This window comes from Motacilla alba, chromosome 4 (genome assembly GCF_015832195.1).
Source record: "Motacilla alba alba isolate MOTALB_02 chromosome 4, Motacilla_alba_V1.0_pri, whole genome shotgun sequence".
In the NCBI taxonomy this organism is placed as follows: domain Eukaryota; kingdom Metazoa; phylum Chordata; class Aves; order Passeriformes; family Motacillidae; genus Motacilla; species Motacilla alba.
This window is the reverse complement of record NC_052019.1, coordinates 8,374,001-8,399,140: the sequence shown is the minus strand read 5'-3', so window position 1 is coordinate 8,399,140 and position 25,140 is coordinate 8,374,001. Positions and strand designations below refer to the sequence as shown.

At 36.9% G+C, this 25,140-nt stretch overlaps 1 protein-coding gene across 1 annotated transcript in view; it reads left to right on the top strand.

The window, feature by feature from the left end:
- POLN (DNA polymerase nu) overlaps positions 1–25,140 on the top strand; it is an 88,504-nt gene that overhangs the window by 35,562 nt on the left and 27,802 nt on the right. Inside the window, exons 16-19 of the mRNA XM_038135812.1 lie at positions 1,240–1,317; positions 1,745–1,859; positions 18,245–18,327; positions 22,473–22,604. Coding sequence (XP_037991740.1) covers positions 1,240–1,317; positions 1,745–1,859; positions 18,245–18,327; positions 22,473–22,604 — 408 coding nt within the window. The remainder of the gene's footprint in view (positions 1–1,239; positions 1,318–1,744; positions 1,860–18,244; positions 18,328–22,472; positions 22,605–25,140) is intronic.

The window sequence follows — 25,140 nt, the reverse complement described above, 5'->3', positions numbered from 1 at the left end:
CTGAAATATTCTAGGGATGATTTTGTGTGTTTACTCATAAGGCTTTGCCTGAGTCAATGTTTAAGCTGGGCCATTTTAATCACACTCACAACTAAACACCAGCAGTTAGTCAGATGTGTTGTTTTTGATAACAGATGTGTTAAGGCAGATGGTTTAATGCAGATGGTTCAGAGAGAATCAAAGTGAAGTCTAGAAAAGCATGAGCCAAATGATAAAGAGAGAAATCCACAGCAGCAGACTCAAATATGAGAGAGATTTTGGAACACACATTCTCCTCCTTGAATGCCTACAGCCACAGCTGGGCAGTGCTGCTCAGTGTTTCTCTGCTAAGGGCAAGCTTTGCCTTTTCACAGCTTTTCACTCCCTGTGTTGGAAATAATACAGGTCATTAAACAGGAGGCTAGGGAAGATAATGTAAAATTTTGATAGCAGTTTTATTTTATCTACATGAGTCATTTTTATGAGTTTTTTTTTAAAGTTGCTGTTAAAAACTGTGTCAGCAGGGGCAGCATAAACCTGAGGTGCTGGGCATAACTGTAGCACATGAAACTTTCTGGAGATTTTGTTAATCATCTCATACACTTCTCAAAAATGTATTTCTAAGTTTTTCCTGCATCAAGACACTTTTTTTTTCTACTTTCTTCACTTTTATGCTGACCAGATTCTTGTTGCATTTCAAACCACCATTCCTCCCTACATTATGTCAAGTGATATTCCCTGGCTGCACTCAGTTTCTAGTACCTTGTGTTAGTGTTTCATTACATTATTGGGGATTTCTGTCATTACAATTTGGATGCCTATGACAGCTGTATGCTCTCAATATTATATTCCCCTACCATCTGTAACTCAGAATTTGGTTATTAACACATTGCTGCAGCATGTTCAAAGATTAAAAAATGCATATTTTTACCTATTTTTCTAGACCCTTCTTTATGAATGTATCCTTTATTAAGTGATCTGTGAATAATGTTAGTTATTGTATATATTTGATAGCTTGTGTTTAGGAAGGGGTTTGGATTTGAAAAAGGAAGTGAGCAGTGCTGCAAGGATGGTGAAGGTAAAGTTGTACATGACTGATACAGTGAAATAATTGTGATGCTGGCAGTTGGTGCTCTGCTAGTTTGCTTACATTGCCATTTCTGGGGTGTTAGCTATGTATTTGGTACAAAACCTTCTATGGTTTGCAGCAGAGTATTTTTGAGCTGGTGTTTGGTATTTAAATGTGTATCTCCTCTCTAGGAAAAGAAGAGGACATAATAACTATTTCCCCAAGAACATTGTTTGTTTCAAAAAAAGGATGTACATTTTTAGCAGCAGGTGAGAGAGAGAGAGTGAATTATTGTTCTCATACATATTAATAGTCACAGTTCTGTCATGTCTTTTTCCCCTCTCCTTTGGATGACATATTTTACAAGGCTGTCAAATTCCTTAGTAACAATTAATATTGTTATATGATGTGTGTTCCTTATTATGCTTTGGAAGTGGATGGTGTTTTTAGCCTTGTGAGTAGAAACAGTTAATAAGATTAATTGACACATGAAGATAATGAAGGATTGAGACACTTTGTGATCCATAGCTGGAATATAGCATCTTCAGAATGAGCTTCTAACAGGCATCTGCTTTTTTTGAGCATGAAGAGATGATTGAATACTCCAGGCTTATATTTTAATTTGTGATTGTCTGGTTAAATTGCAGGTATGTTTTTATTTTAGAGGAATAGATGCATTTTAACACTGTTTTCTAGACTTTTCCCATATTGAGTTAAGGATCCTTGCTGACTTATCATCTGAGCCAGAACTTCTGAAACTGTTCCAAGAACCTGAAATCACTGATATCTTTGCTACACTGGCTTCTCAGTGGTAAGATTAAATGTTGCATATTTTAATAGTAATTAGAAAAAATAGTAAGAATAACCTAAGCTATTGTATTACTGCATAATGATAACAAAAGACAGTATTTTGTTACAATATCTGTTGTTCATACAATTTTAACACTATGAATTCCCTTCTGTCTTTCTGAGCCTTCTCTTTTCCACATATTAAAATGCTGCAATCAAACTGGCCAGCATGAGCCTTGTGGCTAAAGCTGATGAAATGATATATTGTGAACAGTGGTTGCTGATAACTTCCTCCTTCGAGTATTATTAACTCATTCTTTTAAAAAATCCAAAGCAGCACTTAGAGAGGTTATCCATCTGAAAAAACAGAACAGTTTTTCTCAGTAGAAGTACAAGCATTTTTGAAATTTACTTAGATATCCAATAGAAGTATTGGAATCAAATTACATATATTTAAGAAACAGAGACTAGAGCTTATGGGATTTCTTTTAAACTAATAGGGTTTAGTGCTTCCATATTCTGGAATGATTTGGAAAAATGCTACCCCAATCATTTAAAAAAAAGTAGATTTTTTAAATCTCCATATCTATGTAATTATTTACTGATCTCTTCAGTATGCTGATTAGGAGATTAACTATCAAAAAAAAAAGAATATTAGTCACTTAGCTCTAAAAGGTATTTTATATTGTTGTTTATATCATGGTAATGCCTAAAAACCTCACTTGAGACTGGGACTCCATTGTACTCAAAAGTGCATGAGCATTCAATAAGTGCCAGGATAGATGTCAAGAAACCTATGGTTTCAACAGATAGGTCAGAAAAATATTGAGTAAAATGCTGTAGCATAAAGCTGTTTGAACAGAAGTTCATGTAAATATTATGCAATTTGCTTATTTTCTCTTTTTCTCCCCCTCTCTTTTATCTTTTCATCTCCATTTTAATTGGAAGATTGTTAGCTGAAAATGAAAGCAAAAATACCCATGATTGATTGAGCTCAATTCTCATCCTACAGTTTCTAAATTTTTGCAGGCATAGTCTTCCCAAACATGGTCTTTCCTACACACCTCCGTAGTTCACAGAATCTTAGAATCCTAGAATGCTTTGGGTTGGAAGGGACCTTAAAGACCACCAGGTTCCAGTTCCTCTTCCACGGGCAGGGATACCTTCCTCTATCCCAGGTTGCTCCAGGCTGGCCTTGAACACATCCAGGGCTGGGGCAAATTTGCTAATATGCTCTGAATTTGTACAAAGAAGCAAAATGGAGCTTACATTATATTTATTCTGCTACCACCAACTGAATCAGTGCTTGAGACATGTGCATTCTGGGAGAACAAAACTCCAGACCACAAACATTCCATCAAATATATCTATGGAAAGATCACCTTTCTTTTAGAGTTTCTTAGGAGCTTCTCTTGATATTATAATCAATTCTTAGCTCTAACATGATATCGCTGGAACCTCATGATAGAGTTAAATCCTTATTTTAGTTCAATGATTTATTGGAAATATATGCATGAAGATGAGTCAAATTTTGTCTCCGCTCTGGGCATGGCTCCAGAAATACCATTCTATTCAGCAATCTCACGGCTCTTGGCAGCCGTCAACCTCTTGCAGTTGCTACACGGTAACTTTAAATTTAATGAAGTATTACAGGCAAATATTTTTATCAGACAGAATTGTCATGGTGTGTCTACAAAATCATTACATAATGATTCTGCTGACTCTACTCTCAAGCTTCAGTAAAGCTAATGCAAGGAAGAAACTTTCTATTGAATCTATTAGATGACTTATGAATCACAGAAACATGAAGGGCGTGTTTAATCTCATCTAACCTTGGACATCTGTCACATACTTGGAGAGATTCATTTGGCTGACTGCTGATATGTCCTGTGTAATAAGATCAGTTGCACAATAAAAGTGTTCACTTCTCGCCATTGAAACAAAGTAGGTCTGGGATGGCCAGCTTAAGTGTAGGCATCTGTGTTTCTTCTGACAAATTGAATTCCTCCTGTTGGGTCAGTTCCTACTGAACTCATCTTGGATTTTTGAATGTTGTCCTTCATTTCTTTGGCACCAAAGAGAAGATATAAAATTACAGGCTTCACAAATGCTTTCTCTTTCCAGATATTTATTCATCTTTCCTATTCTGCTATTGATAAATAAAATCTTTAGGGCCAAAAATTAGTCAATTGACTTTATTGTAGTTGATTCTACACACTGGTATTAGAATGAGTTATGAGAAGAACAAAATAAACAACAAATCTTTTATCTCTTCTCGGTCATCTGGTTTTCTCTGGGTCTTAATCCTTTAAAATCTGTGCAACTGATACACCAATGGGCGTAGCAAAAGTTTTGCTCTGTTTGAAGGAATTGCATATTGTTACTATTTGTAAATCTTTCCTAACATATTTTGTACAATTGGAAAAACCTTTACAAAAAATGTTTTTCTCTACAAGATCTATAAAGAATGGATTAGTTTCTGAACAAAAGGACCAAAATTAGGTTAGTGTTAGTATCTAGTAGCATATTAGCTTCTGAATGCATGTCAGGTGGTATCTTTTGGCAGGTTTTCTGTATTGAAAAATCCTTAGACTGATAAATATTAAATCATAAATAGAGAAGAATACATTATAGGATAGAAATCTGAGCTACACTCCGGACTGCAGCCAAGTTTTGTATTAGTTTATTCACTTATTTTTTCTAAACTTCATGGCTTCTTCACTGAAACATAACTCCATTCCTTAGCTGCCCTTCAGACTAAAGCCTTCAATCTGAAATCCAACCTTTTCAAAAATTTTCACAGGCTTTTTATAGCATTTGGCAGGAAATACACTTGGGTGGGCAGTTTCTGCAAAGAGGTGAACTCTATGAGTTCCTGATTAAATTAAGATCTCTTATGTATAAAAGCTTTCCTTTCACAATTTGGTTAGCTATTCTGAGCTGTGACTCAGCCTATCTCTGGTGCCTTAGAGATGCATCTCTCTTGGACCCTGTTGGATCCACGTTTCTGCTAAACGTCATTCATATGGAATCTTTGCCCTGGTCAGCAGAGCAGGTAGAGGTGTGTGTGTGTCAGCCCAGACTGTGTCTGTGTGTGGTAGTAAAGGGCTGAGTGGAGGTATTAACTTCCATGCTAAAATTCAGTCATGTGCAACACACTACCCAAGCCACCAACCCCAGTGAGAGGCAGGGCTCCTGCCAGGCTGGGCTGGGATCTTGTGCTGCTCTGGTGAGCTCGCAGAGACAGCTCATTTCAGGAGTAACTCAGCTCCAGCACTCTGTGCTTCCCTGCTCTGTGCTCAGCTGCTTGCTGGAGACAATGCTTGCTGTGGAGCGTTTTTGAAGTATTGTGTATTCTCTTTGGCAGAACTGTCTTGAAGTGGCTATTCAGCTAAAACTATCAGAAGCTGCAGTTAACTTCCACAGAACCACAGAATGGTTTGTGTTGGATGAGGCCTTTAAAGATGATCTAGTCCTTCCCCTTGCTATGGGCATGGACATCTTCCACTAGACCAGCTTGCTCATCTCTGCCTTGTACAGCAAATCTATTTTCTGGTCACCTAACATAGTTACCCCAGCTAAAACTAATATGATAGAGATTTTGATGCTCACTTGTATATGCTTAGTGCTCTTCTTCCTGTAGTGCTGTGATGATGATCATAAGTTATTACCAAAGTTATCTTACAGTGAGTCCTCTGTTATGTCCTACAAAGAAAAAGCCTTTAAGGCAGGTCAACACCTGCTATCACAACAACACCAAGAGTGCATTTTGTTAATGACAGAACACATGGCAAAGTTTCAAGGCTTGCCTAAACTTTTAAAAATTCATGATATAATGGATTCTAGCCACCTGCAAATTCACCTTGTGTTATGTTGCCTTGATGCCCTGTGACAGTCATAATCCTTTTAAATCCAAATCAGCACCCCAGTGCTGAAGGTGACGAGAGCTGTCCTGGCAGCTGTCTGACCAGCCAAGAGACCTAACTGCCATAGACATACCGATGACAGCAAACCTCAGCGTGAACTGTCTCCTTTGGCTTTTACAAAATAAATGAAAAATAGGTAATAGTTTTTAAAATGCTGTTGATGGGCATAGCTTAAAATCACTTTCAAAAATTAGATGCTTAAAAATAAGTTTAGTCTTTTTTAAGAGACTAAAACTTATTTTAGTCTCTCTTTAGTTTAGTCTGCACTTTGCAAAATTTAGTAATTTGGGGTGTAATGATTACCTGTCACTTTCAAACTGTTCTTTTGTCACCCTTCTCAGTAGGTTGTTTTTCCCCCATCATAGTATATACTCATATTGACCACACTAAGACAAAAACCAGGAAAAGTATCTTGATTTAGCTAAGCACTTGAACACATCATAGTATGATGTGTTTCATATGGGGGTTTCATCCTGTCTGACTTCTGCCTACTTTCCTGCTTGAGTGCTTTTTTGAATTGTGACAGTACTGCTTCAGATTTCCTATGATTGGAGCGTTCATCCATTCTTAAAATATTTGGGTAAGTCCTTTCCTTTGTTTCTTTAGGATCTGTCTCAGACAACTGGAGATGCCCAGTAGTGACAAGTTCAGCTGCATCCAGCAGGGCACAGTGCTGCCCTCTATTAAGGGTCCTGAGGTCAGGCTGGCCATACAAATGCAACTCTGTTATTTATGGCTCTGAACAAGCTTAGTCAATTTAAGCCTGAAGATGTTGTCACTGTGATCCACTATTTGCTACAGATATTCCTAATATCTGCAAAGTATATTTATGTTCTATGTTTTATGTTCTCAAGCCTGAAATAGAACACTGATGTGTCTGTCATAAATGGCCTAGCAGATTTATGAGACCATTTTGCCCTTTCTAAATTATAACTATGAACTAAGATGGTAAAACATGTAGACTCTATATCCTCATAAACCAAGAGGTTCAGAGGAAAAGACCCTGCAAGTAGATTTGTTGCAAATGGATTGGAGTGAAAGTCCAATACTCCTATATCCAGAAATTTAGGAAAGGGAATACCCAGGTGATTTATAGTCTCTAGGGATAATACTAGCCTATGAAACAAAGAACATTCTCTTGACCACATTATTTCTCTCAGATTTATTAATATTTCTTGATTGTTTGTATTGATTTACTGTTATCTTCTCATGGTAAATATGCCTTTTCTTTAGATGATATTTGCTATTTGGGAAGGGGAGAAATTAAGAAAGATATTTAGTGAGTTGCTTACAGTATGATCTATTTGCAAGCATGAATTTATTACGGCTCTAGATGGTGAGTGTTTAATTGTGTGAGAGTAGAAAGATAATTGTCCCTGTGCACAAACTTTCCCATGCAGTGATAAATTACCTGGGTATTTTCTGTCATATATTCTGTACTTTAGATTATTGTGTGTAGATCCAGTGTAATGATACCCAAGTTAGTCTATGCCTCAGAAAAATGCCTTAAATAGATAGCGTTGTTAAGCAGTAGTACTCTAATTCTTTTTCAGTAAGGAAATGAGAGAACACACAAAAAATTTTCCTGTATGGAGTGAGTTTTCCTTAAATTCTAAAAGCTAAAAGAATAGGAGAGCAGAGAAGTTTAAACAATCTCTATTAAAAATACTTACGTATTACTATATAGTGGAGGAATAGGTCTAATACTCTTCAGTATACAGATGTATTGTGTATTAAAAGGTATAATAATCTGATAACTGCTGCCATTCCAGGATGAAAATGGCCATCCTCTTTAAAATATCAATTTCTAGCTCTGAACTGTAATTTAACCTGTACAAATTAAGTACTAATGGTGAATTAGGTTAACAAGGTAGTTAGTGCATACTCTTTAAGGGTGTTATTTGCTCTGATTATACCAATGAAAGGATGATTTGTGGCAGTTGTGTGCAGTGCTTACACTCATGGCAGTGTTTGAAAGAAGGCTGGAGAATTTGATAGTGGTCTAGTTGCTCCTGTTTCACATTGAGATCTGAGTTTTGTAAGATCCAAACCACAAAATACTCCCTTCTCTCTAATCTGTCATCTGTTCCCTCATATTCATGCTATTAGTGCTTTCTTTTGTGTGGTGATGGAGAGCAGCATGAATACCTGTGCTTCTTCCAGGTATTGAATTTACCTTCTAGTAAGTACTGGACATAATAATTGTTCACCTGAGTCTGTGTGGCTTTCAGAGAGTTTAAATAATGGCTCCAGAGAAGAGGACATATCTCATTATGTCTTTGTAGTCATGGCAGTTTATATCTAAAATAAAAAAGTATGTAATTATCCTGGAATTCCAAGGGATTTATAAATTCTTTACCATTAATCATTTTGAAAAACATTTCTTTCCATTTTTGTAGCATAGGCTTGGTTGGCTGATTCTTTTAAGACATGGAAGGGTCTTTAGCTTATACTCTCCATGCCACAATCTGAGGAGCTTGAACACTTCATTTCAAACTACCTTTGAAACTGCAGACTGTTTATAAAATGTTCTGAAATTGAAAGTCCATCTCTCCTCAGCTGATATTTCTGTGGTATCATGGTGATATCTGTTCTGAGCTGTTTTGTTAGAGACTGACATGCTGGTTTTGGAAGTTACTTAAGAAAAAGCCTAGAGAGAAGTGAAGCACAGAATTACTTGACATTAGCATGTTGAAAGGAGAAAAGGCTTTTTTTATGGTTTTGGGTTGTCTTTTTTTTTTTTTTTTAATAAATTCAGCCATCCTTGAATAAAAAGATGACAGTGCAGGAAGGTTTGTGGTTTCTCCACAGAATGTCTTCCTGCAGGAAGTGTGGAATTTTATTTCTTCACCACCTGCAAAGCAGGGGTCTCACAGAGCTGCAGAGCTGATTATATCCAGTGATGGCCAGGTGAGCCAAACTGTTGCATACCGGCAATTGGTCTGGTAGGAACTGTGACAAAATAGGGACTCTTGTTTTTCCAGCCTCTTGGCAGTTCAGGATACTTCCTGACAATAGCTCTATCTGCTGATACCCTGCTGAGTTCTGAAGAACACAGGAAATAAGCAGAGGTATTTTGGATATTCCTGAAATTAATCAAAATAAGTCCTCATGGGCTGAATCATACAAAAAGATAACCGAGTCTGTTTGAAAAAGATAAGGTCAAGTATGCACAAATGCTTGGTGGTAGGCTGACTAAATAGATATGCACCTGCCATTTCATATGACTTTGTTTCAAATACACTCTTTGTATTAAATAGATTAAAGATTAATCCTTCACAAAATAGTATTTTTTCAGGTTAATTCATATAACTGTATGGTATAGCAGATATGGAATTCAGTTAGGCTGCCTGCTCAAATAGCAAGAGGAAAGGCCAGTTAATCAGGGATAAATTAAATAGATTTCTGGGAAGTGAACGCCACATCTGCAGCTGAATGGTTTTTAAACAGATATGAATATTTGTCCTTCTATATTAATTTTATAAAAATATTATCAACAAACTTGAACAGAGTCATTATTAATCGAGAGATGTCACCTGTGTGTTTGTTAGGTGATTAAGGAATAATTAAATAATCATGCTTATCCAGGTGGATTTTTACTAAGGAAACAGGAAGAGCTTTAGCTTTCCTCCTGTCCCCATTAGCAGACATAGAGTTACAAGATGCAGCCACAGGGTTACACAGCTCCCTTTACCCCAAACAGATCTCTTTTAGTTTTGTTCTTTTTCTAAATATTGAGCTATACCAGTTTAAGGTTCTTAGAGCCCCATATTTGTCTAAAGATTTTTTTGATAATCCAGGCTATTTCACACAGGACATGGGGTCTCTTGGGCTCATTTATTTCTCCCCTTTTTATGAACCTAATGTCAAGTCTTAAATGAATTTGAGTTAATTCATTTCACTTCATTCATTGTAAAATCACAAAATCTTTGGTTTTTGAGTTGCAATGAAGAAGAGACATTCCATGTCACTGAGCACATGTAAAATGGTGAAACTTTTGCAGTTACAATCATATCTACTCTTTATTGGGAAGTATTTAGGGTTACTTCTAGAATCCTATGAAGAGAGTGGAGAAAAGTTTTCCTGTGTGTTACATGGCAGCCCACTTAAATAAGTGTAACTGAGCATCTCTGCTGAAGACTCTTTTAGAAATATGTGACTGTTGTGATCCTTCAGCTCTGAAGTTTGGTTCTGTAACTCAGACTGTATTTTTAGTTAGTTTCAAGGCTTCTACTTACTTTCCTTTGGTGAAACAGGTTCTGAAGAAGCATTTTTTGCAGTACATGTATAATTTCTATCCTGATCAATAGCTAAAATATCTCTCATCTTGTACCTTTAATTAGTGTGATACTGATGAAAAGTGTGAAATCAGTACTTTGTTTCTTATACGCTTTTAAGGGAGACACAATTTCAGTTTGAATGGGAAGGCATGATCTTTCAAATCAAGTCACATATTCAGGGACAGGTACTATGTACAGGTACTTCTCATTATGAATCTGATATTTAATAACTTATTTGGTGAAAAAAGTTGTGAGTGAAGCTGTACCACTTGCATCTGGTATGTGGTAAAAGAGGAAGATATTCAGTTTGCCTTCTCAGAATCAGTTTTAAAACATTTTAAGTTCCAAGTTCTACACCTCATGGGTGTTGGTGTGGAATTTTTTAACAGTGTTACTTTTGCAGCAAACAGATTTTTACGTGTTTTGAAAACTCATTTGCAATAGTTGATATTAATGAAATTTAACGCTTGTCTTACTTTGCACTCTGACAGTCTGTATGACAACCTGTGGACATTTCATCTTGTACTTTACACTGCCTTGTAGAAGTGCAGCTGTGGCTTTAGTTTAGACTGGCAGATAATGCACAGGGAATAAAGTCTTCAGGAAGCATAATGGCTTTTGTTTTTAGAAGCTTTAAATAACTCAGGCAGTTAACTAGAAGTTTAAGCAGACAGCTTAATTTTAGGTCACATTGTGAGCTTATTATTATTGCACATTAAATGCTTTCTTAGCCTTCTAGAGTAAATGAAAAATAAAGTTTTACAATTGCCACCACCACAACTAACACAGAAACTAGAGAGAAAGCAAGCTCTGAGGAGGCTGGATAGTCCTCAGTTGTTTTGTGGTGTCTGATAACTTTTGGCTTTGCTAATTTCATAGAAAGGTTTTGTTGTGTATGAAACTCTTATCTCCAAACAGTCATGTCCTTCTAGAGGGACTTTGCTAAAACGTTCTGTTTTATGAGCACACTCCAGAGCTCAGGAAAATATTTCCATTTATTTCATTTAACTCAACTTCAACTCTAGTGTCAAGCGAAATTTTGATGAAATCAAGAATGTCACTGCAATTCATTCTTCACTTTTACTTTTTGCCTTTCATTTAGTGTTGACCCAAGGCACAGTGGAAATTTAAGCTGAAAGAGGTGTTTATAGAGAAGATTGAAAAAGATGGGATAGGAAGTTTCTTATCCCTCTCTTCAGAATTTGTTCAAGACCCTCATGACTGATTTCTTCCTTTTCAAGACCTTCCTTTCTGATTTCTTCCTCAAGACCCTCAGGACTGATTTCTTCCTTTTTTGATTGCTCGGCCAAGATATTTCAAAGTCTGTCTCTTATTTTTTTTTCTGTATTGTGTGGATGCAGTTTGATGTAAGGTGACATCTCCTCTCTTCCCCTGCCTATTTCTCCTGAGCAAACTATACATTGTTGGAACAACATGATAGCTCTATGTTTTGTTCTGTGCAATATCTGAGATGGAATTACATCATCTTTTGAATATATGTTAAGAATTCTGTTCTTTCTGTTTCACTTTTCTAGTATTTATCTGAAGACTGCTCTGAAGGTCCCTCTATTTCTTTATGAGACTTTTGACAGGTCCAAGATGTGTAATTATTCGATGCTCTGCTGCAGCTGCCTGTGTCATCTCCCAAAGTGGCTGCTGCTCTCTCTTGACTATTTGAAGCTGCTTGAAGAAAAGCTTGAAAAGTGATTTGTGATAAGTAAAGAAAGACCTCCAAGGGCATTAATTTGCATTTGATCCCTGTTATTTTATACAAATGGCCTCTGAGAAATTTTATGCCATCCCAGTTTGCATAGACCTCTTAATCCATTCACATTTATTTGTTCTTTCAGTGATGGTGCCCATCACTGTCGATGCTCACACTGGCCCCAGATACGGGGAGTTAGTTACCCTGGCTTCCTTCTCTTCTGTACTCAAAGACCCAGAGACCCTAAAATAAGACTGCCCTCGTGGCTCAGAAGTAAATAAAGACTATGGATATGTGAGGTGAAAGCCCTTTTCTTTTTTTTCTACAGGGGTAAGGAGAGGCAAGGTGAAGGTTGCAGGGTAAGGTGTGGTCTTTCAAGTACCTATGTCAGTGTCAGGGACTTCCTGCTCCAGCTGACCTATGTCCAGAATTGTGCATTTTTACAGAAAAATCTTCTAAGTGACCTTTTTCTAATGAAGAGCACTGAAAATAAGTGCTACCTAATTTATCTCTTCAGTATCTGATACCTGAAACAGCAACATGCCAGTAAATATCTTAATAAAAGTAATGGATCACTTCAGTCCCAAATTAATCTCTCAGCAAGTTGTTACTGATGATGGCTATAATTTATGACATAACCTTGTTTCAATTGCTTTATCTGGTTCCCTGCTTCTTTAAAATGTAGCAACAGAAGACTTCTGACCCTCATAGCAAACTGCAAAGTCATGTCTTTTTCTTCTTTAAAAATACATGGAAGTTAGATACCATGCTCTTTAAAAGGAGGTTGAGGACTAATGAAATAAATCTTCATGCAGTGGATTATAGAGGCTACTCACACAAAGGAAAAGATTTTATGATTAGCTACTGGAAGAAGTTTTAAAAGACTAAAGTGCTTCTGGATTCTTGCAAAAGTGTTTTATAGGGGTTATAAATATTTTCCTGGTGCTAAATACATATAAATTAAATTAAACCACGGTTTGGTAGGGTGGCATACCCAAAGGGAAAAGAGACAAGATGACAAAAATGTTTTAGAGTTGGCTGTAGTCTGGGAAGGATGACATCAAGCTGACAGCTGTAGTCTTTAATTCAAAGAAGCTGAACACAAATAAAAACTTTAAAAAAAAGAACTTGTTAAGTAAATAAAGCATGATGTTAAACTCCTGAATTATGTGTTGAGACTCTCTCCCCTCTGACCCATGACGACATGACCCCTGTATTTACATGGAAGATCCATGCCAGAGGTCCTCCAGCATGTGCAGCGGCTACTGGAAGACAGCTCTGCCTTTCCTGATGCCAGAGTGGAGTTAAATATACATATCATGTAATACTATGTATTACCCTTCAGGTGAGAAGGAAGTGTTGTGTTCTCAATGCAAAAGTGTTGTTATCTTATTGCAAGAGTCCCATACCTTCTCAGTGATTTCTCATGGGTAGTTCTTCTCAACACTGCTCCTTCTTCTTCAAAGCCCAGACAGCAACTGACTCTAGGTCCCAGTTCTCCCTGTCTTATAGGACTGTTCTTCCTTATTGGTTACAGCTGTGAGTCAAGCCTGTTTCTGATCTTGGATAATTGGCCTGGCTGCAACTCTTTGGGGGTAAAGCTGCTTTTTACACATTTCTTATACTCTATTCCTATCACACTTATGCAAACCAGGTAATGATAAAATTGCAAAACAGGCATTTGGCATAACCTTTGAATCAGACATGAGAAGCGTAAACATGAGAAGTGACTTGGATAAAAAATACAACAAAAAACTAATATATACTTAGGTTACATCAGGAAGGTTTGTCTTTCTGTTACTCTTAACCTGCTGTTTCCCTTCTGGCAAGATGTTAGATTGCATTTTAGTCTTTGTAGATGCTTTTTTTCATAGAATCCTAGAATCCTACAATGGTTTGTGTTGGGAGGGACCAGGAAGACTATATAGTTCCAGCGCCCTACCATGGACAGGGGACATCTTCTCTAGGCCCAAATACTCAGAACCCATCCAGCCTGGCTGTGAACACCTGCAGAAATAGGGAGTCCACAGCTTCTCTGTGGAGAGGTTTTTTTCCTATTTTTAGAAAAGTATCTTAGCTGTATTTCCACTCTTCTTGGCAGTCTAGAAAAATTTCATTTTTCATCCTGCTGTCTCCATGTTCTTATGTGAAAGATAATCTCATTACTTTTTTGCTTTGAACATAGTTGTGTAAATGCCTTATAGTTATAGAAAACATAGAAACCATACATTTTACATTTCTGTATGGAAAAAAAAGGCTAATTTTACCTATCTTATGTCTAGCTCTTGATTGATACAAGACAAAAGTAGTGATATATTTTGATATGACAATGTCTTCAGGGAAACTGTTTCCCAGCCTCTTCCTTTTCTGTATTTTGTAGCTGAGATTAGCCAGGCAAAAATAATTCCAAGTTAGCTTCTGCATATTACCTTACAAATGTCTGAGACAAAGTATGCCTGAGCCTTGTCAGCATTTTCCATGAGTCATGGAATAGCAGCTTTCAAAAAAATTGTTTATTCTTGCTCATTGCATTAGCAGTGGGTGAACTGGGTTACAGGTAGCCAATTTTTTTCTGTATGTCTTGGATACTCATATGCATTGTGATGTATATTCTGACTGCCTCAGATATAAGGTCTGCTAAACTGAAAACGTGAGCTTTCAGACTTTACCTTCCACATGTTTTACCCAATGGTGATGCTGCTGTAAAACTGGGCTTTTCTAATTTTACTGATTCCATAAAATGTCCGTACCTGTTTCATATCCCAACACAAAGTTCCGGGCACAAACTTACAGAATATAAAACTCTCATCTGCTATTAACCAGCAACAGGTGATGGAAAATGAGATTTATATAGTTCACTGATGAAAATATAAAAAGCTGTAAGAGCTATCAGATGAACAAATGTGTACTCACTCATACATTGACTCATTCATTGGACATTAATGACCGCATATAAAATGAATTTAATGCCACTCCATCTCATTTCCCACATCAACAATTCACAGCTTGGACTTGGATTAATTGGCAGATGCAAGAGAGCAGCCAAGGGTTTGTGGCTATTATGAGTGAGCATAGCTTGGCTGGAGAGTAATGCAGATCAAGGCAACACATGCCTGCCAGATATTGTGTTTGAGGAGTTTGTTCTGCCTTTTCCTGTGCATAAACACTTGGCTTCCGTCACCACACGACGTTTCCCAGAAACTCTGGAATGTCTTATCGCATTCTTTTAAGACTGATTTCCTCCCATTTCTACCTGTTCTCAAGGTTTTATTTTGCCCTTGCTCATACGTTATGCCCTGTGGCCTCTTTAATCTTAATGGGTTTTTTATGTGTTTATGTTGTGTGAGCTCATTTCTGTATACTAAAATTCATGCTAGTTTTTTTTAGTATTCTGTACAGGTAAAAATTAATTACATCCATTGGGATGTCTACTCTGTATTAAATGTGTTATTCCAGTTTACAGTTAAACTTTGTTAAAATTACAGATATGATTACTGTATTGTTTTGGGATTTAAAGAAACTTGGTGTTCATATGTATTAGAGACTTAAGACTGAATTCAGTAGAAACTCTTTGAGATGTCCATTAGACCCCATTAATAAATGAAAAAGTATAGTGATTTTTGGAGAAATTGTGGTAATATTCAAAGTATTTTCTCTGGAAAAGTAAAAAAATTATATATTCCTCCTTTTGTTTCATATCTTCACTTTGTTTCATAATCATAATTTCATGTTATCCTTCTTCACTGTTTGCTAGAAAATTTTTTCTCCATATTTTTTAATCTCAGAATTAGGCAGCTGTTCCCTTTTAGACACACAGTCCGGTTCGTACTAGAGCCACTTTTTTAAAGAATTTGTCTCTACTCTCACTGTGTTTGTTAGATATTCTACAATTTTTGGCTGCAAGTCGTTTGCTGCCCTCACAGACCTTCCCAGATTGTTTAGCTCTGCTAACTCCTTCCCAGGATACTGAGATTTGCCAACCTGAGCTTGTCTTCCAGCACTGAGGGCTGTTCTTCATTCTGCCTAAGAGATGTGTATCAAATAAAGTACTATAAGGCAAAGTACTTACAAATCAGTGCTAAACAAAGTAAAGGACAAACAAATCAGAGAAGTGGAAATAGCCTGAGACAAGTATGCAGGCAAGGACAGGATTGTAGAAGGTGAAATACTGCACATTTGGAGATTTGAAGATGGTGAAAATACTGATTATGAACTTGAACTTTCCCCAGCATATTTGAGAGAGAGTAACGAGAAGGATGTAATAAAATGGAAAAATAAGTTTCATGCTAGAATTAGTAACTGCATATTTATTTCCTGCAGGCGTTCAGGAATTTTGCTGTTTCCACAACAAAATCTGCAGCAAATACTTTTTCCTCCTAAGCTTTTTTTCTGTATCAATTTCTATAATATTGCATTAACAGTCTTCTTCTTACTCCAGCTGTACAGACAGTGCTGGCTGAGCTGGAGTCACAGCCTCAGTGTCACTGCCCAGTAGCTAAGACTACTTTATGCTTATTCACCTTCCTTTTTCAGATTCAAATCTATTAAAAAAATGCATTTCCACTAAAGATCTATGTTACATACCACACTTCAGCTCTGAATATTTTCATGCCCTGGATGGCTTGCTAAAGGCTTCTTATGCAAGTATGCATATCACAATGTTTTTTATCAATATCATGGGTGTTCCATGATGAGTCCAAAGGCAAAATAAAGGTTTTATTTTGAAATAGGTTCTCACAGCACCCATTAAAACAAATCAATTATCACAAACCTTAATTAGTTTGTAAAGGATACAGGATAAAGCAGAAAGCCCACTGGGGATTTCTAACATGGCTGCTGCAGTTCTGAGGAACTGTACACCTCCCCTTTAATTTTATTGTTCAAAGGAATAAACAGCCTTCACCTCAAACTGCAGGAATGCCTCTCTGAATTACAGAAGGAATCAAACACTCTAGCAGAAGCCAATAATTGTCAATACAAAGAGAAAAAAAGCATTTATTAGAAAAAGAAGAATAGTTATGATTAATGACTTCTGTTTGCTCAAGCAGTTTTGATTTATATGGCAATTTCATACCTTATAATCATTTATTCTTTTATGTGGTACATAAATTTGCAAATACTCAGAGTGGTAGATGTAATGCCTCTCTGTCCAGCGCTCACATTTCCCACTGACATGCTCTGAGGTGTTGATTGACCATTTTGGTTGTAACATTATATTGAAGGAAATACTTAAGATAAAGTTCTGAAATTTTTAGTTTTTCCATGTGTTTCATGACTAATCACAGACCAGGAATTGCTAGCTGACTGTGGGATGGCCATGATTATGTGATGCATGTACATCTGCACCAATGACTGTGTTAGGCAAGGTTGTATTGTGATTGCTGACACTGCCAGTCATCATTACAGCAGTGAGACTATTTCTGTTTTTTCCAGTCAGCCCTCCAAGCTGAAGCTTGGATAGTGCAAAATCATAATCAAAGTTCTAGCAGCAGTTCTAATTGTGCACACAATCCAGTTCTAGAGTCTTCTTTCACTGCTAAAACTTCTCTAGAACCGCCAGTCCCTCCCAGCAAGTCTCACCTTGTGTCTCCCTCAGTACCATGGCCTGATGGATATCTATGTTCCTCTACAAGTCTCCACAATTGTTACCCACTGTGTCCTTCCTGTTGTAGCCCTTCTGTTCCAGAGAAGTGAGCAGCTGGTGTACCCACTGCCTCTCAGTTGTCTCTAGCCTCTGACTTCAGTAAATTTGCAAGTAAATTCTGCTGCTGTTCTCCGATTTCTTGCCTTGTCCAATCCTCTAGTTCAAATTATGCATTTTTAGGAAAGCAGTATTACATTTGATAGGGTTTCCCCAGTTTCAGCATTCCTCAGTCTTGGTGTTGCATGTCAGAAAGGTCCTCAGGTGATACTTGCTCTCACCAGATTCTATTTTCCCTTGGGGTCGATGCTTTCTCAAGTGTCTGTGTAGTTCTCTGCCAGGTTCTTCAGGAAACTCCTGCAGTCTTTCTGCTGGAGATTGTTTCAGGAAATCCTTAATGATGTCTAGTTTCCTAATTCTGCACTTATTAGCTCCTATTGCCACTTTGTCCTTGTATTCAGGTACAACTGGGAATCTCACCGAACTGCATTCAAAAGATCCATGAACTTTTGACCTGCCACAGCTAAGGAAGTAAATTGTGAGAGTCTCAAATCAGCCGAATAATTAAGTGGGAACAGTCTTTATTACAGGTGGAAACACTGTTAAATTACTCTTGTTTCTCAACTAAACTGAGCAGTGAAAAGTTGTATTTCATCTTTGAATAGTTAGTAGCATTCAAAGGACCAATGTGAGCTGCAAAACCAAAGAGTTTTTGTCCAATGAACACTGGAGATGATATTCAGTTTTATTTTTTTGTAGTTAATAAATGACTATTGACTTTAAATAAGTTTTCTATGGGGATAACAACTTAGTTTTAACTGAAAATGTGTGATTTTTGTTTGTTTGTTTGTTTAGGAAAGGGATTCCAATTGAACAAGTGAAACATGCTGATAGAGAGCAAGCAAAGCGTATCGTTTACTCTGTGGTTTATGGAGCAGGTAGGCATTTTTAGAAAAAAAAACCCAGCGACTGTAAATTTATGCTTTATTCATCATTTATATAAGTAGGCTGAATTTATAAAGGTGAATAAAAGTTTGTCAGAGTATTGCATTTATATTTTTACCCAGGATTATTAAATTATCTACTCAGTATAAAAGTTATGAATTTCATGTAGTTATATTGCTATATACAAAGATTGTCTGATTTTGTATTTATTTACTGCTGATATAACTGAAGCATATATCTAATTTTGAGTGGACTTTATTCTCTCAGTATATAGGCAGAGATGAGAATAACTGCAACAAAATTAAAAAACTCCAATATTGTTTTAAAACACATTTATAGAATCAGAGAATGGCAGAGATTGGAAGGGACCTCTGGAGGTGATCAGATCCAGCCCCCTGTTCAAGCAGGGCTGTTTGCCCAGGACTGTGTCCAGATTTTCAATGTCTTCAAGGCTGGAGAAAGGGCTCTTCAAGGCTCCACAGCCTCCCTGGGAAACCTGTGCCAGTGCTCACTCACCCCCACTGTGTAAAATTGTTCTTGTACTTTGAGTCTTAATGTTTGCTGCCATTTCTTCACAACATCAGAATACTTGCAAAAATTCACTGTTACCCATTCTGCCTAAATCCTGACCAGGTCCTAGATAAGTCAAGATGTTCTTCACACCTTCCAAAACGGCCTGCTATTTCTAAATGATGCCCCATGCCTCCTGATGCTTCATACATGCCTAGAGTTACCTTTTCTGGGGAGATAGATGCATGTATGTCATCAGCCTAGAAGTTCTTGTGAATTGGCCTCAGTGAGCACCTGACTAACTTTCTCCACAGAGGATGAGTTCTTGAAGAAGTCATTTAGGAAATGAGAGCCCTGGGCTGCAAGCTTTATGTAACTTGGAACCACTTAATGTTGCATCTTGAGTTCCTGGTTGTGAATCCTTTCTAAGTCATCTTTTGCACTGAGTCCTTGAACCAAAGGCAGAATCAGCCAGGGTATTCCATTTATCATTTATGGTATTCAGCTGGGGAGAAATGCATCAAATTCAGCTCTCCTGAATATCTATTTTATGTTTAGGGGTGTGTGTGTGTGTTTATATATATGCATACACACCTGTATTTTTACCTTAAGCTGTATTGCATTTGAAACCTCTGTGTTTAAAATCTATATTAAAGAAGCCCAGCACTAACAGCCTACACTGTAAATTTAGACCTGTCTGTGCTGAGACTGGAATCAAATCTTCCATTTCCCACCCGAATGGTTTCATCACTGGGCTATTTTACAAAATGCCAGCATTATGACCCCTGTCCCTTGGCCCATGCAAATGGTACACATTTCCTATCTCTTCCCTTCACTGTGGATGGAACAGGCAGATATCAGATGTAATCAGAAGAATCACCACCAGTTTAATGCCCTGTAGTTCTGTATAGAGTCAGAAATGCCTCAGTTCCTGGGGCTCAGTGGAGCCTATGTCTGTCTACTAATCTACAGAGGACTTTAATGTTTACATTTAAGCACAGTATAGGCACTGCCTCACTTGCTCTGAACCAGGCACTAAAGATTTCAGTGCAGCAGTGCTTGATATGTGTCTCCATTTACGTGTTTGCTTTGTGTCCCTCTCTCTCAAGCAAGGGCACTTGAAGCACCTCAAAGATAATAAGAAGTTTCCAGTTCATTAGAAGTGTGATCAGATCCTAATTAAGACATGAAATGATATCATTAAACCACTTAGATGGAAACTGGGCTGACAAAAAGTAATTGTTAGATACCTGAAATTGATGGACTGAATTCCACCCACAGTTTGTCTCCCTTCAAAAGACAGCTCACTTTTCATAAATGAGACATTTTTATACAACTGAAGAGTGTGAATAATACTTCTTCTAGGATTGAAAACTACAAAAACACTCCCTGAGGAGCTTCCCTGTATTATGCTTACAGGAGCTAATAAAAACCTTTCATGTAGTAAATAGTAATCTTTTCATTTTCTTTTTGTTTTCTTTGGTTGTGTGTTCTGTTTTCTTAGGTTGCACTTGGTTCGTGCTTTCAAGGTGTTTAATTCTGAAGGATAATAAAGGAAAAAGAAGATTGGTTATTAGGCAAAAGTTTTCATCCAGAGGGGTGGTTGGGCTCTGGAACAGGCTTCCTAAGGCAGTGGTCAGAGCCCCAAGCCTGACAGACTTCAAGATGCATTTGGACAACACTTTCAGGCACATGGTGTGACTCTTGGGGTGTCCTGTGCAGGCCCAGGAATTGATCCTTGTGGGTCCCTTCCAGCTCAGGACATTCTTTAAGTATTTTTTGGTTGGTTTGGAGCAGTTCAATTCACCTGCTTCTGCCTTAGTAATCTTGTAGAACTAAAACACAAGCAACTTAAACATCTGTAAAATAAGGAATTCCTTCTATTCAATGGCAGGATGTTCAAGCCCTGGACTGACACAGGGGACTATCACAGTGTTTAAATGAAAACTAATGCTATTTTCATTTTTGAAAGATGTTATTGCAGAATGGAGAACACTGAAACTCGTAGGCTGCTGCTGATAATGACCCTGGCACAGATAACTCAAGAAGAGTGCTCAGAGAAGGTTTAGTCCATCCTGGGCTTTGCCTTGCATGGCCTGTCCCCCTGCATTGTGGAGCATGGTCTGACACAATGATGTGGCTGTTCATTCTCCTCTTTTTGCTTCCTGGGAGCTGCATTTCCCTGGGACCTTTTGGATATCCTTGCTAATATTGTGCTTTAATTTTCCTAGTATTTTATGCAATTGTTCTGTATATTAATAGTTCTTTAAATGGATAACATGGACAAGCTTAGATGTTACAGTTCTCTAAGGAAGCTACAGTAGTCTCCTAGCTGTTAGCAACGTGTGCTTTATCAAATAGATTTGTCATTTGCTGACCCAGGAAGAAAACCCAAATTAATTAGATGTCAAAAAAAACCCAAAAAACCAAGAGTACAGATCTATAATAGCTCAGCAAATGTCATCCTGGATGTCTGTGTAAATTTCTTCCTCTAGCACCTTGCCCAGACTGGTGTTCTTGCAGCTCAGTGCAGATCCTGGCGTGACTGAGAACAAAATGCTACAAGAATTGTTCTGAAATGCACATCAGCCTGACAGTGATGGCATTTAGATGGCTGAAATCCTCTCTCTTTTTAAAGTGCTAGACAATTTTTCTTGACAGTCTTACTGTGACAATGACTATTCCATGCCTTTGGTGCCTTGAGATGTCTCCTCTCAGCTTATGTTCTTTGCAGACAGAGCTGGTTCTGTGTTGCTGTGCAGCTGACATAAATATATCTGTCTTTCAAACTTCATATGACTAATGTTGATGTATGTTTTATTTTTGCTGGAACTGTTTGATTTATAAGTGGGTTTAAACTGTAACTCTTAGTTTATGTTTTAACACTCTGGAATATCTTCATATTTTTTTCCACCTTTTTTTATAAATGCTCTTAGATCTAGCATAAAAGATATTGTGCACCTATATCCTGTCCAAAAACTGTAATTCCTTTCTCCCTCTGTTGGAACACCTTTTCTGTTTTTTCTTTTTCCCTTTTTTTTTCTTTTTTCAATGCTTTTATCTCAAAACTTGGACCCAAATTTCTACTGACATTGAAGAGCCTAAGACTGTTTGAAATCTGTGGGACCCAGACTCCAAACACCCTTTCTAAATTCAGGCTGAACTCTAAAGCTTCTAGCTGAACTCAGACATCTCCATCCTTTTTTTAGATCTTCATTATATTTGTGTTTGTTAAAAGTTAATTTCAAATCTTTATCTGTTCTTCAAAGTTTGGAGATTGCAACACTGAAGTAGCAAAATGATACTTAAAGCAACAGCATTGCTCTGTGAACAAAAGAGATTTCAACCACATTATAGGTATAATTTATAACTAGGAATTTCTTAATTGCATACTTCTTATATACTTCTTGCTAATTATATACTTAATCCAGTAACTTCAGTAAAACATTCAAGCTCAGGGTTAAACATTTATTTTGTTGCAATATGATTTTAGTGTATCAGATCCATCTTCTTTCATAAAGGTGGGTAAAGTCTAATTCCACTAGCTGTGCATGAAAACAGTGCTATTGTACGTAGTGGTTTTCTGTTCTGCTTTATTGCATAATAGAGATCATTTCTGTACCACCAGGTAAAGAACGTCTCGCTGACTGCTTGGGAATTACTCCTGTTCAAGCCAGTCAATTTATAGAGAGTTTTATGCAAAAATACAAGAAAGTACATGAATTTACAAAGAAAACCATTGAGCAGTGCCGGAATAAAGGTAATCCAAAGTCTGTGACCATATTTTGTTTACTGATCAGCACTGTGTGACAAAGGAGAAGACAAAGATTCAACTTGACCCAAATTCAGATAGTTACAGGACAACAGAAAAAGATGGAATATCCTTTCTTGATGAATCAGGTTTGGGTTTTTTTCTTTTTTAGCCCTAAAAGGAGCTGATTAAGTCTGCCTTTTCTCAGAATGATACTAACAGAATAAGACATCTGTGTTCAGAATGAACCCCACTTAATGTCAAGTTACACTGCATCATTTTGACGTATAATGTACTCCAACAGAAAAAAAGCCCAAGGAACCTTCTACCTAATAAATTGGGTACATGGCTGCTGGACCATGGAAGTTCAGTCAATTTATCCAGCCAATTATTTTTAACTTATTTTTTTCTTTGCATCAACCAGAATTTATGTTCTTGAAGTTCAGGTGGTAGCTGTAGTGACAGATGTGCACAGGGTGCTTCTGGAGCCAGCAGCTGCAAACTCTTCTTGCACCAAATTTGTTTTTAGTCTACATATTCATTTATATTTAGTGAATCCTAGGAGCGCAGTAATTTGAGAAGAGAAAACATAGCTGCTTGAAATATTGTCTTTTAAAAGCTAATTAGCAGAACTGTCAAAATTGAGTTCTTTTGTTTCTTAATAGGGCATGCAGTGCTAAGACATTTTTTAGAAATAAATAGTAAATTTGCAATATAATATTACCCATCACTGTATGGGTGAGTGTCATGACAGAAACATATAATTCATTTCTAGTCATGAAAAGTGGTAGTATTCATTTTTTTGTACTTTGTAGCCCTCAAAATCTACTGGAAGTATGAACTGTCATTGTGTCACACATTTGCATTCCTTTGTTTATTAATATTGCTCAAGAAAAGTGAAGTTACTGAACATCCATTTTTAGCTGTAATTAAGCCAAACATAACATACCTAGTAAAATATTACACATTTATTATATATTTATGATATATTTAAAACAACTCAGCATTCTTTTCTTTAAAGTGAATGAATTTCAACGGACAGACTTCTGTGCAAGAGAATCTGCTTTATGAGTTCAGTAGACAGGAATGTCATGACTAATGCTCTAAAGTCACCAAAGCACTCTTGTCTAATTACTTCCTACTCCTTCTTACACTCCTGCCTATCAACCATTTTTACCCATTAATAGCAGAAGAGCAATCTCATCAGGTTGTACAAGCTATAGAAATGTGCAGCAGATCAAAATTATTTAATATTTTTCTTGTTAATCTACCTCGGATTCTAACTTTTCAACAAAAACATTCCAACCTATTGAGCTCATTAGAAGGTAATTTTTCTTAACTTATCTGAAGTTCGAAGGTGAGCAGCATCCCCCTAACTAATATATTTAAATGTTGTGAATGTCTGATATTCCATGTAGACATGAAAAACATATAAATAATTCTATTATGAGGAAGATATTTGCTAGTGTATATATTACTATACTGCTGTTGTTTTTTATGAAGTTTTTGACATATTGAAAAGACCACATTAAGGCCTCATTCAGGCATGCATTTGCAGATTAATCATTGACACCAGGCACCTTCTCTGCCACTGTCACACAAATGATGGTATTTGTCTGGGGATGCTGCTCAGTTATGAGGAGTCACACCTCACAGGAATCAGGATATTGCAGCAAATCTGATTTTACCTAAGAATACAATGTTTCAAGAATTCCATCTTTAAGTACTGTTTCATGGAAAATGTTAGTTAAATTGGGAAGACTGATCTGCAAAGAATACCCTGACTTCCAGATAGTTCAGTTTCTTGTTTCAAAACTGGTACTTTTGGTATCACTGCTCCTGGAAATGCACTAATTCACAGAAAGCTGAATTAATTCATCCTCTGCACACAAGCTTGGGTATGTGTTGTCCATAATAAGGTGATAACTTTTTGTTTGAAGAGGTCTCCTCACCGCTTGTGCTTGCACAGCTGAGGAGATGAAAGTATGTCAGTCTGAATTTCCATGGTATCTACTGACAATTCATGGGTAGTCAAGGTGATCAGAAATATGAAGAAGAAGATGCATTTTTAACATGAATGATTTTTCATTTTTCTTAAAATAAGAATAGAAATTTATTTTTGAAGATAACCTAAGTTTTGTGTGTGTTATTTTGACAAGAGGAACCTCACATCTCTTTTCCTATCTCAACTCCTCACACTTGCCCTCCAAATAGGGTTTTTTTAGGAAAACACGTCATTAGGCCTAACATAAAGCTTTAACAGTGTTTTTATGTTTATTTTAAACTAAAATTTCCCACCACACTAGAGTTAAGGAAGTTTGGCTGTGAAAGGAGCACAGAAATGCAACATAAAGAAAATGGGAAAAAATGTAACTTTTTTTTCCCAAAAAGGCCTATTTTATATTTTTGGGAAATATTCATTACTGATTTAATTACTCTACAAATTGATTTTTCTTTAATATTCCCAAGTAAACTATTCATTGTGTGGAAAGCTCTAATTATGGCTGCTAATAGAAAGCTAATTCTGCTAGGTATTTATAGTTTC